We start from the raw sequence: 23,153 nt of genomic DNA on the forward strand, positions 1-23,153 counted from the left end.
TCTAAAATCAGATCTGAGTATGATGATTACAATGACTATTAACTTTGGAAACAAGTAAGTAGTAAATAAACCAAGCATTTTCATGTATAAACTGTGTCAAGATCTCCCGAAGATGTTATATACACAAGCAGAGGTGTGAATAGGGTGGGGTGGAGATTATGAAAAGTACCTAAAAGATCAAGTACTAGACTCCCCCCACCCCCTTCACAAATTCCTGGATCCGCCTATGCTTTGAATGGAAAATCAAAAAACATAAAAGCAAAGACTATCTAACATAATAGTAATACGTATTCTTTTCCAGAAAAGTGGGAAAATCAAGTGTTTTCTGATGTCATAGTTGATACAATAGATACATTTAGATGATTAAGTAGTCTTCTAGTGTTCTGTAAAACAGAATCAAGTTTTCATTCCTATGAATGGTTTGAGAATACAGTGAAATAAGAGTGAAAGTGTACCCTTTTCTAAAAAGTCAACAGTTACAAAATAAGCCCATTGTGACTAATTAGCAAATCTTTATTTCAATTTCATGTACATTTTCTCATTGATTCCATTCCACTTTATATGATAATACTGTCCAGCAATCAAGACACCCCACTGTCCGAGCGAGGCACCCCAGGCTTAGTGTTCATTTTCATCTCCACACGATTTGGTGTTACATGTCCAAAATGATCTTTGATCACAATTTGCGCCATTTTTCGTCTCCCTGTAACATAAATTTAAAAAATTTAACCCGTTAAATGCATCTAAATGTTTTCAATAGTTAAATGTGCTTTTCAATAGCTTTGTTTAAAAATTTCTTTCAATAGAATGAATTCCATCATTTGGTAGGTATCATCTTCGCAAGCCAAGTGTCCGATTCGCTTACTTTCATCTCCCGGGGGAGATAAGAGTAAGCGAATCGGACACTTGGCTTGCGAAGATGGGTAGGTATAGGAATGTTAACTTGAAGGGATAAAGTTGTCAGAGTCACTTTTTTCCTTATATTTTAAGAACTGTCTCACAAATGTGTAGTATTTGCTATATGCAGAAATCACCTTTATTTTGAATTTGAGCTGAACTATTTGAACTCTAAAATAAACCTCCAGCTGGTGATTGACCCATGACCTTCATCCTGACGTGTCAAATTGTTTTAACCTTGAACTTTCAGTTTACAAAATATATCGAGTCTCTCTCTTGCATAGATCAAAAGGTATCAACATGGTTTCAGTTGCAGACAGACATAAAGACAGGACCAAAAAAAAAAGCCCCGATCTTCAAATCTGGGGAATCCCGTGAGAATCCGGGTTAGAATAGGTCCTCAGTACCCCCCTTGCTTGTCGTAAGAGGCAACTAAATAGGGCGGTCTTTCAGATGAGTCTGTAAAAAACCGAGGTCTCGTGTTACAGCAGGTGTGGCACGATAAAGATCCCTCCCTGCTCAATGGTCATAAGAACCGAGCATAGGCCTAAATTTTGCAGCCCTTCACCGGCAGTGGTGACGTCTCCATATGAGTGAAATATTCTCGAGGTATTAAACAATATTCAATCAATCAATCTTAAATGAACAGAGAAAAGTCATGTACACACATAGAGCTTACCCTCTATCAAGTCTAGATACAGTTTCAGGAAGTACATCTGGGCAGGTAATGGAGTTCCTATGTAATTGGAGCTCTGAAAACAAAATTGAATTAGTTGAAACATCCCTGTTATTAATGCTGTTTGGTAATGCCTCGTAGTTGTAGTGTAATCCTTACAGAATTTTCAATTAGAATTTTTTCTAGAAAGAAACGTATTAACAATGAATAAGGAAAATTGTCATTTCACAATCAAATTTGAAATCAGGAAATTGCCATAATAATTTAGATTGAGTGGGTGTATAAAACCTTGTAAGTTGTGACTCACATACTTCTTCAAATTGTATTTGGTTTATAATTTATAAAGTTTGGAGTGCCTTATTAAAAGAATAAAATTTATCTATGCTACTAACATTTCTGATGCATTTAATGATGACTAAATATTCATGCATGTTTGTATCAATGAATAATCAGCACTACGAATATTTCCCAAAATTGTCAAAATAACTGATTCATCAGAATAATAATAAAAGGACAATATATACACAATCTGATTTTAGAAAACTAGATCCTTTGATCTGCTCACGTATATTGAAGTGATGTACGCGAGCGGATCAAAGGATCTAATTTTGATTAGATTGATAAATACAGCACTGTTATACCATAATTCATAAAAACTATTTTTATCAAATGGTCTCCTTTTTAAAAAAATTTTTTTAATCATATTTGAAACTAGATTATAGTAAGAAATTAATTATATAGCCATGCATCAAAATGTTTGCTTTTGCATCCATTTTTGTATAAGCAAATGAAAAACAAACACATAAACAGTGTTCATCAAGCACAGAGTAACTTATCATCACATCACGATTAACAGGAGGTTATCCAACACCCATACTGTATTCCTCTCAATAAGTGGAGGGGTGCTTATCAGATCTACCATTACCTAATCATAATCAGACTAAAAATGATAATGAATACAGTCAAATACACCAATCTCACTCCCCAAATAACAGTCAAATACACTACACTCACTCCCCAAATCATGTCAAACATATCAAGCTTACTTTCCTAGAAAATAATTAAATACATCAAGCTTACTCCCCCCTGATAATAATCAAATATATCAAGCTTACTCCCCCTGATAATAATCAAATATATCAAGCTTACTCCCCCAGATAATAATCAAATATATCAAGCTTACTCCCCCAGATAATAATCAAATACATCAAGCTAATTCCCCCAGATAATAACAAATGTATCAAGCTTACTCCTCCAGATAATAATCAAATATATCAAGCTTACTCCCCCAGATAATAATCAAATATATCAAGCTTACTCCCCCAGATAATAACAAATATATCAAGCTTACTCCCCTAGATAATAATCAAATATATCAAGCTTACTCCCCCCAGATAATAATCAGATATATCAAGTTTACTTCCCCCAGATAATAATCAGATATACAGTGGAACCCCATTATTACGTCCCCCTTTATTACGTTAGTCCGCATATTACGTTGGAATTTCAAAGCACAAAACCATTTCTTAACAAACCTATATAAAATAGACCTCATTATTACGTTGTCCCAAGATGCCGGGACTCGGTATTACATTGTAAAAATTCCGACAAAAACGCAATAAACCCCTAATTATTCAATAGTGATTCTCAAAATAATCAGCCATTCACACCTTTGCTGCCCCAGGCAGTCACCATGTAAATTTCCTGGTCTGCTAGGGGATTAAAGACACTTGACTGGTCACGCTTTGATAGATCTAGAGACATCAATACAGGTGAATACCCTGTATCGAAGCCAGTGATAAGCAATTAAATAATGTTTATTTAGAAATTGTACTCATGAAATTTACTTCATTTTTTATATTTTGATGATCAAAGAAATAATAATTTCTCAACCATATGCATGTTTAGCATCGTGTGATTGCTTTCGATATTAAAACTCTATTTACGGACAGCATGTAGGACAAAATTTATCGTATCACAGTTGAAATAGCTTGGATAACGGCTTGGACATAGTAAGGTGAGAAAAGGTAGTGTTCAATTAAAACAATTGTCAGTTATTTTGACACAATAGTTTGGGTGTTGTTAGATTTCGTCCATAAATATGCCGATCAAACTGCCCAATGTTATCGGCCGATTCGTGCAAGGCATTTAGCTCAGTGAACAGTTTAAAATCCCTTGATATCTTTTTTTGATGTGCACGTGATTTTAGTGCCATCATTTAGTGTTATAAATATTAGTGCATTATTTTTTAAAAAGTGGATTGCGTTTGTTCTCCATGTTTATCGTTGGTGAAAAAAGTTTGCAAGTGTTGGATATCGCGTGGGTTTTGTGTCGTCGTTTTGTTGGTTTTTTTGGGGGGATGGGATTTTTTAAATTGTGTTTTGTATTGTGTAGTAGAGATGTAACTTAATAAAAACGATGTTTTGTTATTTTTTTGTTTTATGTACGAATGTTGAATACGAACCGGTACGAGTTATTGAGAGAAATTTATATGAACGCATTATGTTAAAAGTTGAACAAAATGGCAGAAACGAAAGCAGATCTGCAATGCTTATCAAAGCATCCTTATTTATCCTACACAAGAAATAAAGAAAAGGGATGAAAACATGAAGAATTACGGACATTTAAGATAAGATGTAAATAAATCAAGTGTCATAGTCTTTAAAACAAAGACAGTAGAGATATGTTCACACACACACCTTCACGGAGTATCAACGGAAGATCTACAGTTTCCAAATGATATTTTTTATGGATTTCACTTGGAACGTTTATTACGTTGACCCCGGTATTATGTTATTTTATCGTGACAAAATGGAAAACGTAATAACGGGGTTCCACTGTATCAAGCTTACTCCCCCAGATAATAACAAATATATCAAGCGTACTCCCTTAGAATACAGTGAAATACAAATCTCACCTCCCCAAGGTTCTGAACAGCCTTGTCGTATTCCCCACGGATAGCGTGAGCTGTAGCCAGATTGTACTGAGCTATGGCTTTGGCTCGTAGAAGATCTTTGGGTGACCAGGGATGAAATGAACCTGGTAATAATATAGAGTTAAGTTTAGAGGAATATTGTTTATGTAATTCAGAAAATAAAAGTTTACCTACTTGAATACCTTTTACAGTCCTTTTCAAATGTAACTAAGAAATTGAAAATTTGAGTTAAACACATTTTGAACAATACACATAAATAAACCTTTTGTTTCTGAGGCCTCAGGGTCTCGTTCACTTTTGTCTGAAAAAGAAATCCAAGTTACTGTCTCGGTTTTCTCCTACAGAACATAAAATATATGTATACACCAGTATTGTATGATGTAATTTTCTTCATGAAAATTGATATTACACTGAAACTGTGAATATGTACAGTAAAATCAATTCTGATACAACATATATAGCTAGAGTAAAACTTATTTCAAACACAGGAATGTCATTGAAAATTTGATGTAAGATGTAATGTGTAGTGATTGCAGCGAGGTCATTTGACTGTTGCCCTAGTAATCACTAAAACATGGCTTTACCTTGGTCCGCCTTGTTTTCTGGCAGTGTGAGACTGATGTCCACCACTAGCTCAGGATTCAGGTGCTGGATGGCATCTGCTATTTTATCCAAGGCTACCTGAGCCTCAGCCATGTACAGATGACCCAGATATCTGTAAAAACATCATAAATAAACCTGGTCCTAACTTAATCAAAGGGGCATTATCCGCCAGCTGGGGAGTAAAACTTAAAATTTAGAACAAATGTTAAAATGCAGGAATATGTTTAAAATGAAGAAATATATCAAATCTCAAAGAGTTGAAAAAGGGGTGAATGTTTTAGTGAATTTTGAAACAATTGGCAAACATGACTTTGGCAGCTAATATTTCTTTAAGATAATTGATACACACATACCATATTTATAGAAAACTTGATCTTTCAATGCAATAAATCTACATTTTCATTGTCAATAACTTTAGTGTTGGATAATTCATTTTCTACTTCTAATTTTCATGTAAAATACACCAAAAGGCGACTCATTCACTGATCTGATTCACAGAACAGGTAAATGCGGTGATTTGGGGCATAATGGTGCTCCTTACAAATGTACTTTTGATTTCAAGAAACAGTTTTGTAAATCACTTTTTATTTGCAAGAACTTTCATTTTCACAAAAATTAATGAGATTGTCTCAATGTAAAAATAAGGTTCTTACGAATAATTCACATACTATATACAATTAACAGAAACAGATTAAACCTTCACAAGAGTTACGAAATACATTTGTACATGATTTACAGTAAATTTACCAAATGAAGCTTGGTTGCCAGTTACTGTAAAAGTAGTTCTTTACACGTGGGGGAAATTTACACTAATTATGCAGTCACATAATAAACGCATAAATTTCTCCCACGCATATAGTTATAAATATTTGATATAATATGTATTACATTTAGTTACCGCTTATTTTCCCCCTTGCGTAATGTTGGACATGAATAAACACGTACTTAACCTCCAGCGTAAATAACCACTTTTACAGTATCCCATTTACCTTTGTGCTCCAGTCACTTTGGGTTGTTTTAGCAGACTGTCTGCATAAAGTAGAGCCTGCGTGTAGTCATTGAGACAAAGAGCTACGTAAGCACCGGCTACCAGAACAGAACACCTGTAACATACAATGCAATCTCTTACTGACATATAGTAGAGCCTGCGTGTAGTCATTGAGGCAAAGAGCTACGTAAGCACTGGCTACCAGAACGGAACACCTGTAACATACAATCTCTTACTGAACACTTCTTTTCCAAGTACAAGTATCTTTTCTTTAGAAATGTATTAAAGAATTTTGTTCTTCATCATGTTTGCTTGAGAGTGAAATAGAGTCTATTCACAGAGAGAAAGTGTGTGGCAAATGTTGATATGGACAAGGAAACTTGACTACATCCCGGATACTGGGATACATATCGTTTATTTTTGTCAAATTGGCTCATCAGTGTATGGTATTTAAGAATCACCATACAAACTTAAACTGTTCGTATGCTATCTTTGATTAAATCTTGATAAATACTGGTCACCAACATTGAAATTCTTATACGGTGTAGTCCGAGAAATAGATGGGTAATAATTTAACCTGCAACTACTTCAAAAAATATGTGTAACCTGAGACTAGCAACTTCTGCTGCCTTTAGAGGGTTCCCTGGGGGAGCTGGCACTAAAACCATCTCTGGAGTTATTTTCCTGAAATCAATGAAATAAGAATTTTGTAACATGCATGAAATAAGATTTACATGTACTGATCCACACTGGTTAATTGTTTGTAGAATTATAATTCATCCAAATTACTAAAATGGCAGAGGGACAGATAAATGAGGCAGCTGATCTTGAACAGATCTCGAGCTTACACATTGTCTGAATCTTCCACCGGCACATGCTCTGCTGTCAGGGGATCTTCCGGCAGTAAATATAAAGAATTCTTTAAACAAAGAGCGGCAAACTCATGGGTGGGTGCTGGGATAGCTGGAGTCCCTGGACTACAAGGAATTGCACATATTTACTTCAGGTACAGAGAAATATAATAATATATCATAATTTTCAGAAGATATCATTTAATTTTTTTTTTCATAAAAGTAAAACGATATATGAAATAGGTAACATGGTTATTATCTGTATCTGTATCAAGAAAATTAGAGACATACAATGTACCTGCCAATTTCTGTGTGGGAGATTTTCTGCTAAATCTGTCAATACCTCCGAAACCTTGTGCATCTCTTACCTCTCCTGCATGGCTTATTGAAGGTTTGCAGGTTTGTTCAGAAATCATCTAATGATAGTTTGCCACTAACCTTGAGTTATCTCTCTTGAGTCCAGGACCAAGTCGGAGTTTCCTATGAATCCCACTGCCATCAGATCCCTGAATGACCTCTAACCTCTTCTCCAACTTCCTGTCCTCATCATTATTCTGCACAAACCAATACACATCAAACTAATCTTATGTGTCTCCTAATTCAATCTGATTAAAATTGGACACCTGACCCATTCTCAAATAATTGTCACTATATAAAACAATGCCGTATCATAAATCTGATTTTAATCAGATTGTTCCCGAGACTAACGTATCCATTCCAGGGTTACAGTTTCCTTCCTTTTCATTACAGGTATCATCATCAGTATCCATTGTTTGTAATGCATTTTCAGCTTATAAGACAAAGAGTCCAACTTTGACAGTGGAATCATTTAGGCAAAGGCTTAAAAATTTCACAATATAACCCTGCAATCAGTTTGTGCGCTAGATGTTCAGAGTATCGGTATTCAAAGATTTTCGATATGCATTTTTACAATGTGGTCTCTCACTCTATCCCTTTGGTCTGAACCCCTGGTCCAAGGGTCATGGGTTTCACAAGTTTGGTAGAGGCTTCTTTGCTTATTATCACTACATAACCAGTTTTTATGCTTATTATTCAGGAATAATTTTTTTCCACAGATTTAAATATATGCATTTTCATTTTGTGATCCTTATATGCCCACTAAGAAGCCAAAAACCCTCACCCATGAATTTCAAAATTTAATCGTGATAGGTCTCTATGCTCAATATAACAATGCACAAAGTTTGTTTCCTAAATGCTAAAGAGCAGTGAAGATTTTTATATGTAAAATGCAGTTTTACTATATGAAACTTATAGCCCAATACTTGGGATATAACCAATTACCATCAATAACCATCCAATTGTAAATGTAGAAGATTTTACATATCTTGGCAGTGTAATCAGCAATTACAATGGAGCAAAAAAAGACATACAATCAAGACTATCAAAAGCCCGTACAGCCTTTCACAGACTTCAGCCAATCTGGAAGTCACAAAACTTCAGCATAAACACCAAGCTGAAGTTGTTTAACAGCAACGTGAAATCAGTCCTCATTTACGGCTCGGAATGCTGGAGAATAATACAGAGCGACATACAGAGGATAGAGGCATTCCATAACAACTGCCTCAGAAAAATTCATCGAATATACTGGCCTAACAAAATAACAAACAAGAACTTGTTCAATATTAGCAAATGTAGTAGTATCTCAACACAGATAAAACAGCGGCACTTTAGATGGCTAGGTCATGTTCTGAGAATGCCCGGTGAGAAGATTCCAAAAACTGCCTTGCACTGGACACCACCAGGGAAACGAAAGCCAGGAAGACCTCGAACCACCTGGAGGAGAACTATCCAAGCGGAACTTCAAGAGGAAGGTTACACCTGGGGGCAGGCTCAGCACTTGGCAAAGGACAGGGACAAATGGAGGAAGCTTGTTGGTGCCTTATGTCCCACCGGGGATGAAGAGGATAAGTAAGTAAGTACTTGGGATATAAATTTCACAATGTTATGTTGAGTATAAATATGCAACCAGTTTTATACGAGATGCTGAAGAGTTAGAATTATTTTATAGTCTGTACTGTTTTTAAATGTTATAGCCCTATCCCACAGTGATCCAAAGGGCTGGGACAGTGAAATTCACAATTTTGTTCCCTTTCAAAAAATGTTGCACAGCTAACCATGCAGTTTCTAAGAAGTCAAAAATGTTCAAAAGTTAACAGTGGATGGACACAGACAGCATTAGGTTACTTAAGTTACTCAGGTTACCCCAAAACTTGACATACATCTGCAACTTTGAAAGAACTTTGAAAAAAGTTCAAGTTCCAAGTCATCTGGACATAGTTGTTTGAAAGCTTATTAATTTACCTTTCTATAATCACATCATTTACTCTGAAATCTATTTCATGTATACCATAAAAAAAAACTGTTAGTAAATTTAGTCAGCTTTTGTCCAATCCAACCCAGAACTTAGTATAAATATTATGATGAGTGAACTAAGAAAAAGTTTTAATAAGGGGTTAAGCTTAAGTTTAAAGAATTCATTGAAATGAATTTTTTTCAGCTATACATGGCAAAGGTTTCTTGTCATTGATTGAATCTGACTAATGAACATCTTCACTAGCCAAGGGTTTTCGGTCCAGCCCGCTCCCCTATTATGGGGAAGCGGAGTGGACCGAAAACCCTTGGCTAGCAAAGATGACTAATGAATGAATGAAAGTATGTTGAACAATATATACAATCTTCAATCTAGCCACAGTGATTTCTGTCTTACCTCTCTGTTGACCATTACACAGCACTCTGCCAGTCGGAGCCAGAGACGAGGGTTGGTTCTAAAGACTTGCACTGCTTCAATCAAGCAGTCAAAGGCAGCTATGGGCTTCCCACAATGCAACAGCTGTATCCCCATATTGTACAACAATTCAAAGTGGCGACTCATGCCTATGGAGTTCAATGTTTTACCAGAGAGATTCTTATCTGAAACAATGCATTGTGCCAAATTAGGACTACTGAAAAGAATTAAGTCCTTATATATATATATATATATATATATATATATATATATATATATATATATATAATTTATTGGCACCATCAATTTCTACACAAGAAGAAATTTTCATAAACATTTGATTTTGCAATATTTACATTTACCAATGCTTTGTCATGAATATTCGTAAACTGTTTGAATGTATTTCTTGATGAAACAAATATAAGGAATACATGTCTTAGTCTAGATTGTTTGTATTATGGGGGATATATGGCCAAATATAGAAATTACCCCCTACTCCAATCATCTGTATACCTCTAAAATACAAACAACCTCAACATCTAGTCTGTAACCAATAAACATATAAAATACTAAATTTTCATGATTTCATAGACTCATGAAAACAAAAAAATTCTGTTGAATTAAACTAGATTTTCATTAACTGCTGAAATCTACATATTGAAAAAAATGACATGCAGAAGATCTTCTTACTGTGTTCCGCTCCCCGCTTGATGTCTCTGAGAGCATTCTCATTTTCTTGAAGAGCTTTACGGAAGTAGAAAGCGCCTAGATGATGTTTGCGGAGGTGGAACTGAATGCAGCCCAGATTGTTGTTATACATGACAGGCAGGCACTCTCCAGCTTCAGTGAACACACTCGTCGTGATCATGGAACCCAGCATCTTCATAGCTTTCTTGTGATTACCCCGCAAGTGTTCAAAATTACTCTTTAGATATATCACAGATGTGTTCTACAGAAATCATAATTGCGATATTATCCAAACAGGAGCAGTGGGTGTTCTAGATCATTACAATACAGGTGTATTTCATTTTTCTCAATAGAAAGGTAGTGTTGTGCAAAGAATTGGTAGTTTGTCATACCCTAAAAATCGCAGTATAAAATGAGTTATGATACTGATGAGTCATATTACAGGCATCATTTAGAATGAATCAAACATTATGCAGTCAGCTGCAATATCAATATTTCTATGTAAAAAAAAATTTACCATGGCTTGGGTATTCATTAACGATTTTATCTCCCTTTTGCATGATTTCATGGATTTCATCATGAGGAGACACCGAGTTTTGTACTACAAAACAGAAGCAATACTTTACTACATCTAATCCTATATAGAAAATTTCAAAATCCAATTTACATATGCAAAGTAATGACAAAAACATGTGCTACATCTTATTTTTTCCATTCATACAATAACGACAACCTTTGACTTCCAAGTAATAAATAGAGCTTTCCACTCACTAAACTAATTTTGGGTTTCCAGGCTTCATCCACCTGGTCCTCTTTATTTTCCTTTTCCCCAGAATTCTTCCCTGCTGTGAACACAGTCTTTTCTGCATAATGCACCATTCCCATTGCCTTTTCAGGCTGAAAAAAAGAGAGACCAGAAAAATGTCAATTATTTACTTTCTAAGTTCATATATAAAGCAAAGGACTCCATATATAACACAGTCCTGATTAGTACACAGAGTTTTACATGCAACATTGTTGCTGTCTTACCTGATATGTACACAGAGTTTTACATGCAACACTGTTGCTGTCTTACCTGATTAGTACACAGTTTTACATGCAACATTGTTGCTGTCTTACCTGATTAGTACACAGTTTTACATGCAACATTGTTGCTGTCTTACCTGATATGTACACAGATAGAGTTCTACAAGCAGCATTGTTGCTTTCTTAGCTAAGGCCTCTTCTGTTGAAAAAAAGTAAAGAAAACATTATTGTACTTTTATACACAATACGCATGGTGGGAAAATAAAACACAACACAAAACTATCTGATAAAATAAGTTCTGATTAAATTCCTTTTTGTAGTACTGGCTAGTGTGTATACACCTGGGAGTACACAGAATCCCATACAAAGGAATAGCCAAAAGCGTAGGAAATTTATAATAATTTGAAACTGGCTTTGTATTTGATATTACATCATGTAATGCATGTAATAAAGATGAGAGGAGTAAAAAAAAATACATGTGTCTCTACATATCAGGTAACCATGCTGGGATTTGAGTTGGCAACCCTCGATAACTTAATTCATATCAAACAATTTCTTACAACTTCAGCTGAGGTTACCTAGTGGCTCTATATACTGGAAGAGTTTATCTAAGATGTTGAGTGCAGCTTTATATTGGCGTAGATGATACAGAATGACGGCCTGGTTGAAATAAATAACACTGTGATCCACATCCTCTAGACTCTCACTGTTGTCAATGTTCACATGAGCCTAAAACAATTCACAAAAGCTAGTAAATTTTAGTTGAACATTGATAGTGTACAAGAAAGAAAGCATCTTGCCATCAGTGAAATCCATGCACTTGCACAACCTTCACCTATATGAAGGTATGTCCCCCTTCCAAGATAAAAGATGAGGAATAGTCATATATTTTTAACCTTGGTTGTAGCTTTTAAACTATTGAAGATAAAGGCTTCAAATGGATGTCAAATAAAAGGATAAAATCATAGCTAGGTCATCTAGAGTTAGCAATATGTCAAGGTAAAAAGTTAAATTTTAACCATACAATTTTTAAATATAGAATATAGAGTCTTATATTTACAGTGTAGTAAATAAGTTTAAGGTCATATTAAGGTCAAACTTGCTATATAAGGATTTAGCCATGCTTAGTTGCAGTAGTGTTTAAGGAACACAGTTTATGTAAACAAGAGGTGTTTGTGAAACATTGATGCCTCATCTGGCAGATTATGGCCAAGGTTAAAGTTTTTCAAAAGTAGGTCAAACTTAAAGGTCAAAGTCACAAGATCAAAAACTTTGCTACCTAAAGAAAGGTCTTGTCAAAAGGAATACAATGTAAAACAACAAAAACCCAACTAATCAAAAGTAATGGGCATTTAAAGTTTTACAAAAGTATGTCAAACCCAAAGATCAAGATCACAAGGTCAAATGTTTTGGTACCAAAAGAAAGGTCTTGTCGCAAGGAATACACATGTGAAGTATGAAAGCCATATCATACATTCATAATTTACGGACAATAAAGTTTTTGTGGACAAACAGACAAACAAACCATAAAATACCCCCCCCCCCCCCCCCCCCCGAATTTCCAATTACGGGGGCATAGATTGTATAAACCTGTTTATCAGTAAAGGTTAAACACTGTTCTATCATTAGTATCAGTTTGGTAAGACAAATGCTTCTACAATAAAATAGACTATACTACCACAAATCAAGCATCAAAAAGATTTTTAAAAGTCCAAATCACATACCATTTGACATACTCTTGATAAGTTTTGCCTGAACTCCTCAGTAGTGAGAAATCCACTCTGATAGAATTCTGCCACTGCTTTGTTATGCACTACTTTTGGATCACTTGGTCTCTGAGCTATTAATTTGTGCATCAGACTGCAGCAAGAGCCATATTGTTTCTTGTCGAACTCCGACATTGCCAGCGAAGCCACCTCTTTTTGTGCATCTGTCACTTGAGGGAGGGGCTGCGGGCACTCTATCTCAGCCTCAAACTCATTTTTGGATTTATTTTCAGCCATGGTTCATAACACTGAAAAATTATATATAAAAAATAACTTAAAGAGCATCAACTTCTGTGCTAGCCCCTACTTTGAAAATTCATCCTGAAATAATGTCTAGCCAAACCTAATTAAACTCTTTCACATATACTGTTATATACAATATTAAAATTTAGGATTGGATTATAAAACTTTTTTAATCAATGACTGTTGATTACACCATTTTGAGTTGGATTATAGTGGGTTTTTTTATTATACTTGTGCAATGTAAAAGACATTAGAGTTAGTTTATACATGTATAACATTGAAAGTAATCAAATTTTACAATAAGAATACCCTGGCTGAACTTAAAACTCGGCCCCAACAGCAGTGTCAGTAGTTAGAAAATGGATACCTAGTAAATCATTTCGACAACCGTATGATACTGCATTGCCCAGCATCTCATCAATTAAAAGGGGCATTAGCTGTGAAAGTGATGGCAACCAATTTTTCTCAAAATCTCTAAATGGCATAGGAATATATATTAGTGACTAATAAAAACATTTATATTTTATAAAAACAAGAGAAACTTAATAAAACTATGTTGATAACCGCTTTTAGTGTAAGGAAATATACATGTATAAGGAAGAACTATTGTCTTGCAAGACAATAATTATTTAATCACCAAAATTACACACTCATGTGCCTCCTTTGATGTTAAAAATTGTTCCAAAATAATTAAATACTGCTGTTATTACTGAAATATATAATATAGAGCAATTTTCATTGATTTGAATTTTTGGTGACAGAATGACAGATAATGCCCCTTTAAACAGTGTTTGATAATACTGATAAAATGAGATAGCATACCCTACAGGTGTGTTATTACGTACTGTCTGACCATGTTGACAATGTACCCTGTAGTTACCTGTATATCACTCAATAAGTTTCAACATTAATCAGGAAGTGCCAGGGCAATATTCAGTATTTATTTCAGCTAATGGCTTGCTTCATTCCTGGTAATTGTTTTATAGACATTGTCTCCGCAGTTCGTTACCACAATTTAACTTCAGTTTCTTCATATTTGTTCACATGTTAATAAACTATTTATAGCTTTGCAAACAATAAAGTATATGACCATGAAGTTCTGCACTATCATACTTTGATTCTGGTTATAAAATTGTGCAAATAAACAAATTCTTCTGTGTTTGTAATAAAGTCACTGTTGTCGATGCAGGTAAAGCATAGTCAAAAATGTCATATCATGTATTTTTCATATTGCAATTTGATTGGCTTACCCTGCTGATATCAAAAGCTTCCATTCAAATGTAAATAATATTTAGTCATCTGATTCTTTCTCATTTTGGCCTATCAGATCAGATGATTTAATATATCAAATATGATTTTTTCCTACTTTATACACTTTTCCTTCTATCCATACTGGGGATTCGACTTAAATGATGACAAGTACAATGTATTTAATATCAGTGAGTGCTACATCGGTGTGGACGTCAAATACAGAGACTTGTTATATATATTCATTACACGTGTATTTGGATATATTCAATAACACAATAGAGGGCACTAAAAACACACCAGCTACTTCCAGTGCAGCTGTACTTGTGTCATTTCTGCAGGCTACGCACTTACTTTTACACAGACCTATGTAAATCAAATCCACAATAATTTCACTCCAAAATGATAAACATCACTTCATCCTATTCACCTTGGGTCTGACGGCAGTCAGTTGGCATTGAAATTTGGGAAACTGTGATAATGTGAAAGCATGACATGTAAATGTTCACGTCTATTTAGTAAATAATCATTCTGGAATTGCATACTCTGAAATTATAGGATCTAGACTAGCATTTTTTTCTGTGCATGTTTATTGTTAATTTCCATTCAGCTGATATGTACACACAACAGTTTCACATAATATGGGTCTGATATTTACAGTAATATGCAGTGCAAATAGTACTTAAAGTTATGCAATTTTTCAGGTTTTTAATCAAATTTAATTTTTCAGGTTTTTAATCAAATTTAGTTTAAAAATGCAAATATTTGTAAACATTTTTCTTTCAGAAAACACATTTGGAGGAACAGATTTTTTTCTATCACAAATGTGTACTGGAAAAATATATGTACAAGACAGATAAAGTTTGTTCATGCCTGTGCTTGTTAATTTTTCTTTTAAAGGGACTGGTTAACATTTTTCGAAAAAAATATTTTTCATTTTTGATGTTTAAAGATTTTTCCTATATATTCTCATGTAAAACTTTGATCCCCTATTGCGGCCCCAACCTACTCCCGGGGGCCATGATTTTTTCAAAATTGAATCTGGACTATGTCAGGAAGCTTTCATGTGTATGTAAACTTTTCTGGCCCAGTGATTTTTCAGAAGAAGATGAAGAATGATTTTCCCTATATATTTGTATATATATAAAACTTTGATCCCCTATTGTGGCCCATCCTATCCTCGAGGGCCAAGATTTTAACAAACTTCAATCTGCACCATGTTAGAAAGCTTTCATGTATTAAAATTTCCACTTTCTTGGCCCAGTAGTTTTTGAGAAAAGATTTTTAAAGATTTTCCCTACATATTTGTATGTAAAACTTTGATCCCCCCTTGTGGCCCCATCCTGCCCTCCGGGGGCCATGATTTTTACAAACTTGACAGGGATTTTTTTACCCCTTGAATCCAGGGGTTAGGGCCTTCAAGTTTGGGGAAAATAAAGTGATATTTGATAAAAGGAAAATTTGTCATACAAATAAATAAGGAAAACAAGCAAAAAGTTAAGCATTTCATATCTTATTATCAATGTGGCTGGCTTTAAACAAGCTTTAATTTCCGGTCTTTAGCAGAGAAAAAACTGTCACAAATTTTTTGCAACGGAGTAGCACTGAGGTTGGATGCCCCCTCATGGCATATTCTCGTCAAAGCAACCATCATTTGGGAATTTTTAGGCATAATTTTGGGAAAAACAAATGCTATTCAGCATTGGGAATGGGGCCAAATTTTGGCCCTCTACAGACCCTAAAAAAATCCCTGCTTGAATCTGCACTATGTTAGGAAGCTTTCATGTAAATTTCCATTTTCCTAGCCCAGTAGTTTTTGAGAAGATTTTTAAAGATTTTCCCTATATATTTGTATGTAAAACTTTGATCCCCCCTTGTGGCCCCATCCTACCCCTGGGGGCCATGATTTTAACAAACTTGAATCTGCACTATATCAGGAAGCTTTCATGTAAATATCAGCTTTTCTGGCTCAGTGGTTCTTGAGAAGAAGATTTTCCCTATATATTTGTATGTAAAACTTTGATCCCCTATTGTGGCCCCATCCAACCCTCGGAAGGCATGATTTTACAAACTTGAATCTGTACTATGTCAGGAAACTTTCATGTAAATTTCAGCTTTTCTGGCCCAGGTGTTCTTGAGAAGAAGATTTTTAAATGACCCCACCCTATTTTTGTGATTATCTCCCCTTTGAAAGCGACATGGCCCTTCATTTGAACAAACTTGAAAGCCTTTACCCAAGGATGCTTTTGGCCAAGTTTGGTTGAAATTGGCCCAGAGGTTCTGGAGGAGAAGTCGAAAATGTAAAAAGCTTACAGACAGACGGCGGACAACAGGCGATCAGAAAAGCTCACTTGAGCTTTCAGCTCAGGTGAGCTAAAAATTAAATATAACTAATTTAATGTTGACAACCAAAATTTGGACCACATGAATGCAAGGATAAGAGCAATATTTTATCTTTGATTTTGTGTTATGTAACCAATGACTCGAGTCTTTTTATGTGAACAAACAAACCAATGAAATGTCAGTTTTGTAATTTAAAGCATCTTCATTTTGTACAATCACAAATTTTAACACATTTTACCTAAGGTATATTTGAGAGGTGATATATATATATATAATAAACTGATCAATATCCATTTATTTTGAAAACTTCGTAAACAATAACACACCTCAATCTTTGTTTTCAAAACAAATAATAAACTCTCTGTTATGAGCTTCTGACATGATAAATAACCTTAATTTTTTGTGAAACCTTCTAAACATATTAGACTAGATTTTGATCATTTAAAGTGAAAAACAAAATTTGAGGGGAAATTGGGAATCAGTCCCTTTACGAGGAAAAAATGCGTGGAAATTGACCATTTAATGTCAAAATAGCATCAATATGTCATGTTCGTGGTCTCGAATTGAGAATATCATCCAAGTTGCATCAAGATAATTGTACAAAATAAGCTGTACTTAATTTTGAAACAAAGACACAATTGTCAATTTGAGTGCATAAATAGAGTCCTATCACATAAAATCCTTTTGACAGTCCAAACACACACAAAACCTTCAGAATGACAATTTTAAAACTCTGCATTTTAAAGCTGAAATTCAAACATCAGTAAATGCGATTCAGAAAAGTGTCAAGAAATCTACTCAAGTACTCATGGCCTCAGACTTGACCGAATTTCCTTGCCGACTGACAGCTAGCTTGAATTTGTGAGAGAAATGTTATACATCATTTTGGAGATGCCAGAACCATGTTCATGGTCTAGTTGGTAAATGGCTCTTTAGAGCTACTGTTGTATTGTTTTTAGCATGTCTGACTTTAAACAGGTGGGGAACACTTCCCCTGTAACGAGATATTCTCGCTAAAACGTGATTATCCCTCTCTAGCGAGAGTAAATATATCCTGTACAACCAAGAAAAATACCTGTGGAGTACATCTCTTCATGTTTCACGTGAAAAGAAGAAAAAGTGCTAAAATGTCTGATACTTCTACAAATATATTAATCAAAACAAAAACACTCATGATGTGTATTGGATTTCAGACTGCTTCCCTCTTACGCAGCAACTTTGATATGCAATTTCTTGACTATGTTGTCAATTTTATAGAAACAATTTGTATCATGTTCAGTATATAATTATGTCACACTTATTCAGGGTTGCACAGAATTTGCCATTATTTTCAATAAAAACACCAAAACACCTGTTTATGGTAATGTTTACTCTCTCGCTAAAGATGGATAATCGCGTTTTAGCGAGAATATCTCGCTATAATGGGGAAAAGTCCCCAACCTGTTAAATAAATATTATTTGATTTGATGTTGTATTGAACAATATTGTACGATCGACAACGGTGTAAGAGTAAATTATGCAGAAATTATACAAAAGCCAGAAGCATGTGGATCGTTTCCTCTCCTTTGCGTAAATAGTACACACCATTCAAAATAATAAATATGTGACAAGTTCCAGTAATCTAAATCAGGAAAATATCAGATTCTCATCGAGATTAGCAAACGCTGAAACAGTGGTTGTGTTCAGCTTGATCCATTATAAATGTTTCAACAGTTTTATACCTACCTCGTTTGATTTAAGGGCTTTATTTTCACGCATTGAAGGGCATGCCCAATATTCAGCTCAGCTTTCTTGACAATCTATGGGCGCAGACATTTTTATTAACAGCGCCCTCTAGCGGTCAAAAAAGATATCCTACAGTGTAACACAAAAGAGTATATAATATATTTTTATTTGCAAATCCAATTCTGGGCCCTATCGGGCATACAAGCTTAAGAAAAGAAAAAAATGTGACAATCAAAAGACCAAATACAGAAGAACAAAAGAATGTACAGCAAATTAAGCTGTCCAGAAATACATTGTATGTGTATAAGATATAAAATTAATTTTTAGAATCTATGATATATAATGAACATTTGTAGAATAAGCATCTGAGTTATACCTGGTACATCTTGTCTCATTGTAGAATATATATGGTATACATTATTTAATAGACACTTTTACATTTTTTTGTTTAAATCTCTTGATTACATTGTATATGTTATTGTTTCTCATCGATTAAAAATTGACCCAGCTTGGTTAACATGTTATCGTCGTTTGACATAAGCCACATATTTTTTTCTTTACTTGACATATTTGAAAAGTTTGTATCATATTTAGAAATATTATTAAACAAGGTATGTTTGTGAAACACAAATGCCCCCGATAATGGCCAATTCCGAAGATGGCCAAGATCACAAGGGCAAATATCTTGGTACCAGTAGAAAGATCTTGTCAAAAGAAAAGCTTATGTACAATATGAAAGCTCTAATATTTACCATTTAGAAGTTATGACCAATGTAAAAAAAAAAAATTAAAAGTAGGTCAAATGTCAAGGTCAAAAGGTTCAATACCCACGGAAAGGTCTTGTCACAAGGAATACTCATGTGAAATATCAAAGCTCTATCACATACTGTTCAAAAGTTATTAGCAAGGTTAAAGTTTTCAAAAAGTAGGTCAAACTCCAAGGTCAAGGTCACGGGGTCAAAAATGTTGGTACCCACGGAAAGGTCTTGTCACAAGGAATAATCATGTGAAATATCAAAGCTCTATCACTTACTGTTCAAAAGTTATTAGCAAGGTTAATGTTTCAGACAGAATGACAGAATGACAGACAGGACAAAAATAATATGCCCCCCGATCTTCGATCTCGGGGGCATAAAAAAACGGGGAGCTGTGGTCACGTGTTTTCGGTAAAACCTTTACCACCACCCCACCACCCTTTCTGTACTCTATGTAAAGTTAGGCCTACATGTAAAGTACGTAAAATAAAATGACTTCTGGATTTATGACCTTTAGTTTAAATTGTGTCTAGGCTGTCTGTCTTTGTGTTGCGCGCATCAAATGAATTGTTGATATCTTCAAATAATTAATGATATCTTCAATTATTTGAGTTTATGTTAATTTGGTGCTCCATATTGACATATTATATATGATCTACTTATAGAAAACACATTGTTGTAAATTTACTTTTGAACTGTAAATGAAAGAGTTTTCATGCATGTTAGCAGTTTAGTGTTTGCAATATTTGGTAAACATAACAACAATTAACTGCTCTCGTTTTACATCGGACAACCTCGCAATCTCGACCTTTGACCCACTTAATGAAACTTTTAACGTTGTTTTTAATTCATTAGTGAAAACCTTTCGACTAGGCCTTAGATTTTACATGCATATAGAAATTTACTATTGAAGACTAAGACTGTCGTGTGTATTTCACATTCGTAGAACGTCTTTTGTTGAATATGTTTTGACCTTGTCTTGTGATCCCTTCAACCTATTAAACCTGTGACTCATATAGTTTCGAAATGTCTCCCTTTATAGGTCAGATATGACGAGGAATAAGGGACCGGTCAATATTTACTAGGGAGTTGGGACCGGTCAATATTTACTAGGGAGTTGGGACCGGCGCAAAATGCGATAGGACACAATTTTTTGGGCTTACATACTGATAGGACTCCAAATTTTATTATTTTCAACACTGATAGGATCCAGAATTTAACTAAGTCTAAACACGTCTCTAGTAATTTGATAGAGAATACTGAGATGTGAAAAATACTTCTACATGTAAATGTACATGAGACAACGATTCATTAAAACAGTAACTTAAAAATATACAAAATGTAGCACTTTAAATACAAATTTAACAAAAGATAAATATAAGTTGAAAATAAAGAGATTGGTAACTAACAAAGTAAATAAAAGTTTGAATCCATCAGTTGATATATCAATGGAGAGACATTTTAAGTGATAATATTATGAAAAACACCAGAGATTTTTAAAGACTATTACATCTGATCTGTAACAATGATAATGAAGTGTTAACAAGAGTACCGCAAACGGTACAATATACACCCGCCGGACAGTGAAATTCAACCTTGAAGCATAAATATGCACTCTGAATTGATACAACACATACAATTGAATAGAAAAACCTTAAAGTGGGTCATGGTGCACCAATCCACTGTCTGATTATGCAATTCTCTGAGAGGGAGGTTGTGACAGTTGATCTACTTTTAACTCTAAAGTAGTTCATGGTGCACCAATGAAGTTGAAATGCTTGAAATGTGAACTGATTATGTATTTCTATGAGAGGGAGGTTGTGACAAAATTTCAGAGCAATACCAGTGACCATACCGAAAAAAATCTGGAAAACTGTTTGACCTACTTCTACCCCTAAAGTAGGTCACAGTGCACCAATCCAGCTGAAATGCTAACTGCACTGGTCTTCCTCCAAGAGGAAGCCTGTTACTAAATATCAGGGCAATATCTGTATCCGTAATCAAAAATGCCCGGGAAACTGTTTGACTTATTTTAAGCCCAAACGTAGGTCAAGGACGGGCGAATCCAGCTGAAATGCAAACTGAACTTGTATTCCTTTGAGGGGAAGTTTATGTGTAAATTTCAGGGCAATCTGTATCTGTAACCCCCCCCCCCCCCCCAAAGTCCGGTAAACTGTTTAACCTACTTATAGCCCTAAAGTAGGTCAAGGACGGACCAATCCAGCTGAAATGCAAACTCACTCTTACACTTCTTGAGGGAGAAATTGTGACCAAATTTCAATGCCATACATGCAATGCATCTGTTTCGGAAAAAGGTCCGGAAAACATTACCTCAGACGGACGGACAGACAGACAGCCAGACGGACGAACGCACGGACAGGACCATAACATAATAAGTCCCGTCTAATGATGGGTGTGTAAAACTTGTTGTTTAATCACGCGTACATACTTATTTATTAGATAGGACACACACTTTTTTATTACACATCTGATATAGGACAGCAGCTTTTTTGTATTAGAAGATAGGACGTAGGTTTTTTTTAATGGTAATATGTGATGCACCGGTCCCAACCCCCAATAAATCTTGACCGGTCCCTAAATGAACTGTATAAGTGCAAAAATCGAAGGAAATTAGCTGTGAGCGAGCACACCCTAAAATAAATTCTGAACCAAATAAGGAAAATAGGCATGACTTTTAATCGAATTTTGTGAAAAGTGTGTAAAATGATTTTGTCGAGAAAAAAAATGAATTACTTCCATGTAATTTTGTTTCGGTCTTTGTTTTAATATAAACGGTAGAAACTTTACGTCAACATTAAACAAAGGCTAGCAGGAAGTACCAATCGGTAATAAGACTTTGGGCCAATATGTCCGTTTAAGGTGTTGGTATATTTTAAAGAGAAATAAATTATTTTTTTTTCAAAAAAAGGTGGAGTTGGGTGGTGGGTTTTGTTTTAAGGTTATCGTTTCTATGATGCTACATATTCATGATTCAGAATCGAGAAAAAAGTACTTGACGAAAAAGGCTTAGCGATGTTCCGGTTGCCAAATTTCCATGTGAACCACAATGACAAGCGTAGCTACCTATAAAGCGTAGATCTAGCTGCAGATCGAATTAAATTTTCGCATACATATGTACACAGTAAGAATATCGAACATGGATTAAGATTTTCGCATATACATAGCAAGATTTATCAGGATTTTTGCATATAAATTTTCGCATATATAAATATCACGATTATCGAATATAAATCAAGATTTTCGCATATGGATAGCAAGATTTATCGAATATAGATCAAGAACTTGGTATATAATGCTCATAACGATCTTATTTACAAATACTGCACACTCTTTCAGTAAATTGAATGCTGTTTGACGTGTTTCAAAGGCCGCTCTTTACATATCGATTTAATACTCCGTTTACCTTATCAAGATATACAGGGCTCATGGCGGGAGTGACCAGTCAACAGGATATGCTTACTCCTCCTACACTGCACCTGATCCCACCTCTGGTGTGTCCAGGGGTCCGTGTTTGTCTGATCCCACCTCTGGTGTGTTCAGGGGTCCGTGTTTGTTTGATCCCACCTCTGGTGTGTCCAGGGGTCCGTGTTTGTCTGATCCCACCTCTGGTGTGTTCAGGGGTCCGTGTTTGTCTGATCCCACC

General features: G+C 34.9%; 1 protein-coding gene across 2 annotated transcripts; it reads right to left on the reverse strand.

Annotated features, from left to right (window-relative positions):
- Positions 1 to 492: 492 nt before the first annotated feature.
- On the reverse strand, positions 493 to 23,042 carry LOC125667378 (CCR4-NOT transcription complex subunit 10-like). 2 transcript variants are annotated; one of them, XM_056153203.1, is made up of 18 exons: positions 22,914 to 23,042; positions 18,735 to 18,863; positions 13,134 to 13,423; positions 11,988 to 12,138; positions 11,547 to 11,608; positions 11,155 to 11,280; positions 10,901 to 10,984; positions 10,387 to 10,645; positions 9,679 to 9,881; positions 7,389 to 7,504; positions 6,948 to 7,076; positions 6,706 to 6,783; positions 6,101 to 6,214; positions 5,093 to 5,223; positions 4,771 to 4,809; positions 4,491 to 4,612; positions 1,577 to 1,649; positions 493 to 703 (listed from the first exon to the last, which is right to left on the reverse strand). In XM_056153203.1, the coding sequence occupies exons 3-18, from the start codon at positions 13,410 to 13,412 to the stop codon at positions 582 to 584; spliced, it is 2,088 nt and encodes a 695-aa protein (XP_056009178.1). In that variant the 5' UTR covers positions 13,413 to 13,423; positions 18,735 to 18,863; positions 22,914 to 23,042; the 3' UTR covers positions 493 to 581. The 2 variants fall into 2 exon arrangements, with proteins under 2 accessions (XP_056009178.1, XP_048756828.1); XM_048900871.2 differs by lacking the exon at positions 22,914 to 23,042 and having other exon boundaries at positions 18,735 to 18,873.
- Positions 23,043 to 23,153: the final 111 nt, after the last annotated feature.

Source organism: Ostrea edulis, chromosome 1 (assembly GCF_947568905.1).
Source record: "Ostrea edulis chromosome 1, xbOstEdul1.1, whole genome shotgun sequence".
Taxonomy (NCBI): domain Eukaryota; kingdom Metazoa; phylum Mollusca; class Bivalvia; order Ostreida; family Ostreidae; genus Ostrea; species Ostrea edulis.

Coding starts and splice junctions, on each gene's coding strand:
- LOC125667378 (XM_056153203.1), bottom strand. CDS start 13,412: ATGGCTGAAAATAAATCCAAAAATGAGTTTGAGGCTGAGATAGAGTGC. Junction 12,139..13,133: donor TATCAAGAGTATGTCAAATG/GTATGTGATTTG, acceptor GAATTGTTTTAG/GCTCATGTGAACATTGACAA. Junction 10,985..11,154: donor GGAAACCCAAAATTAGTTTA/GTGAGTGGAAAG, acceptor TCTGTTTTGTAG/TACAAAACTCGGTGTCTCCT.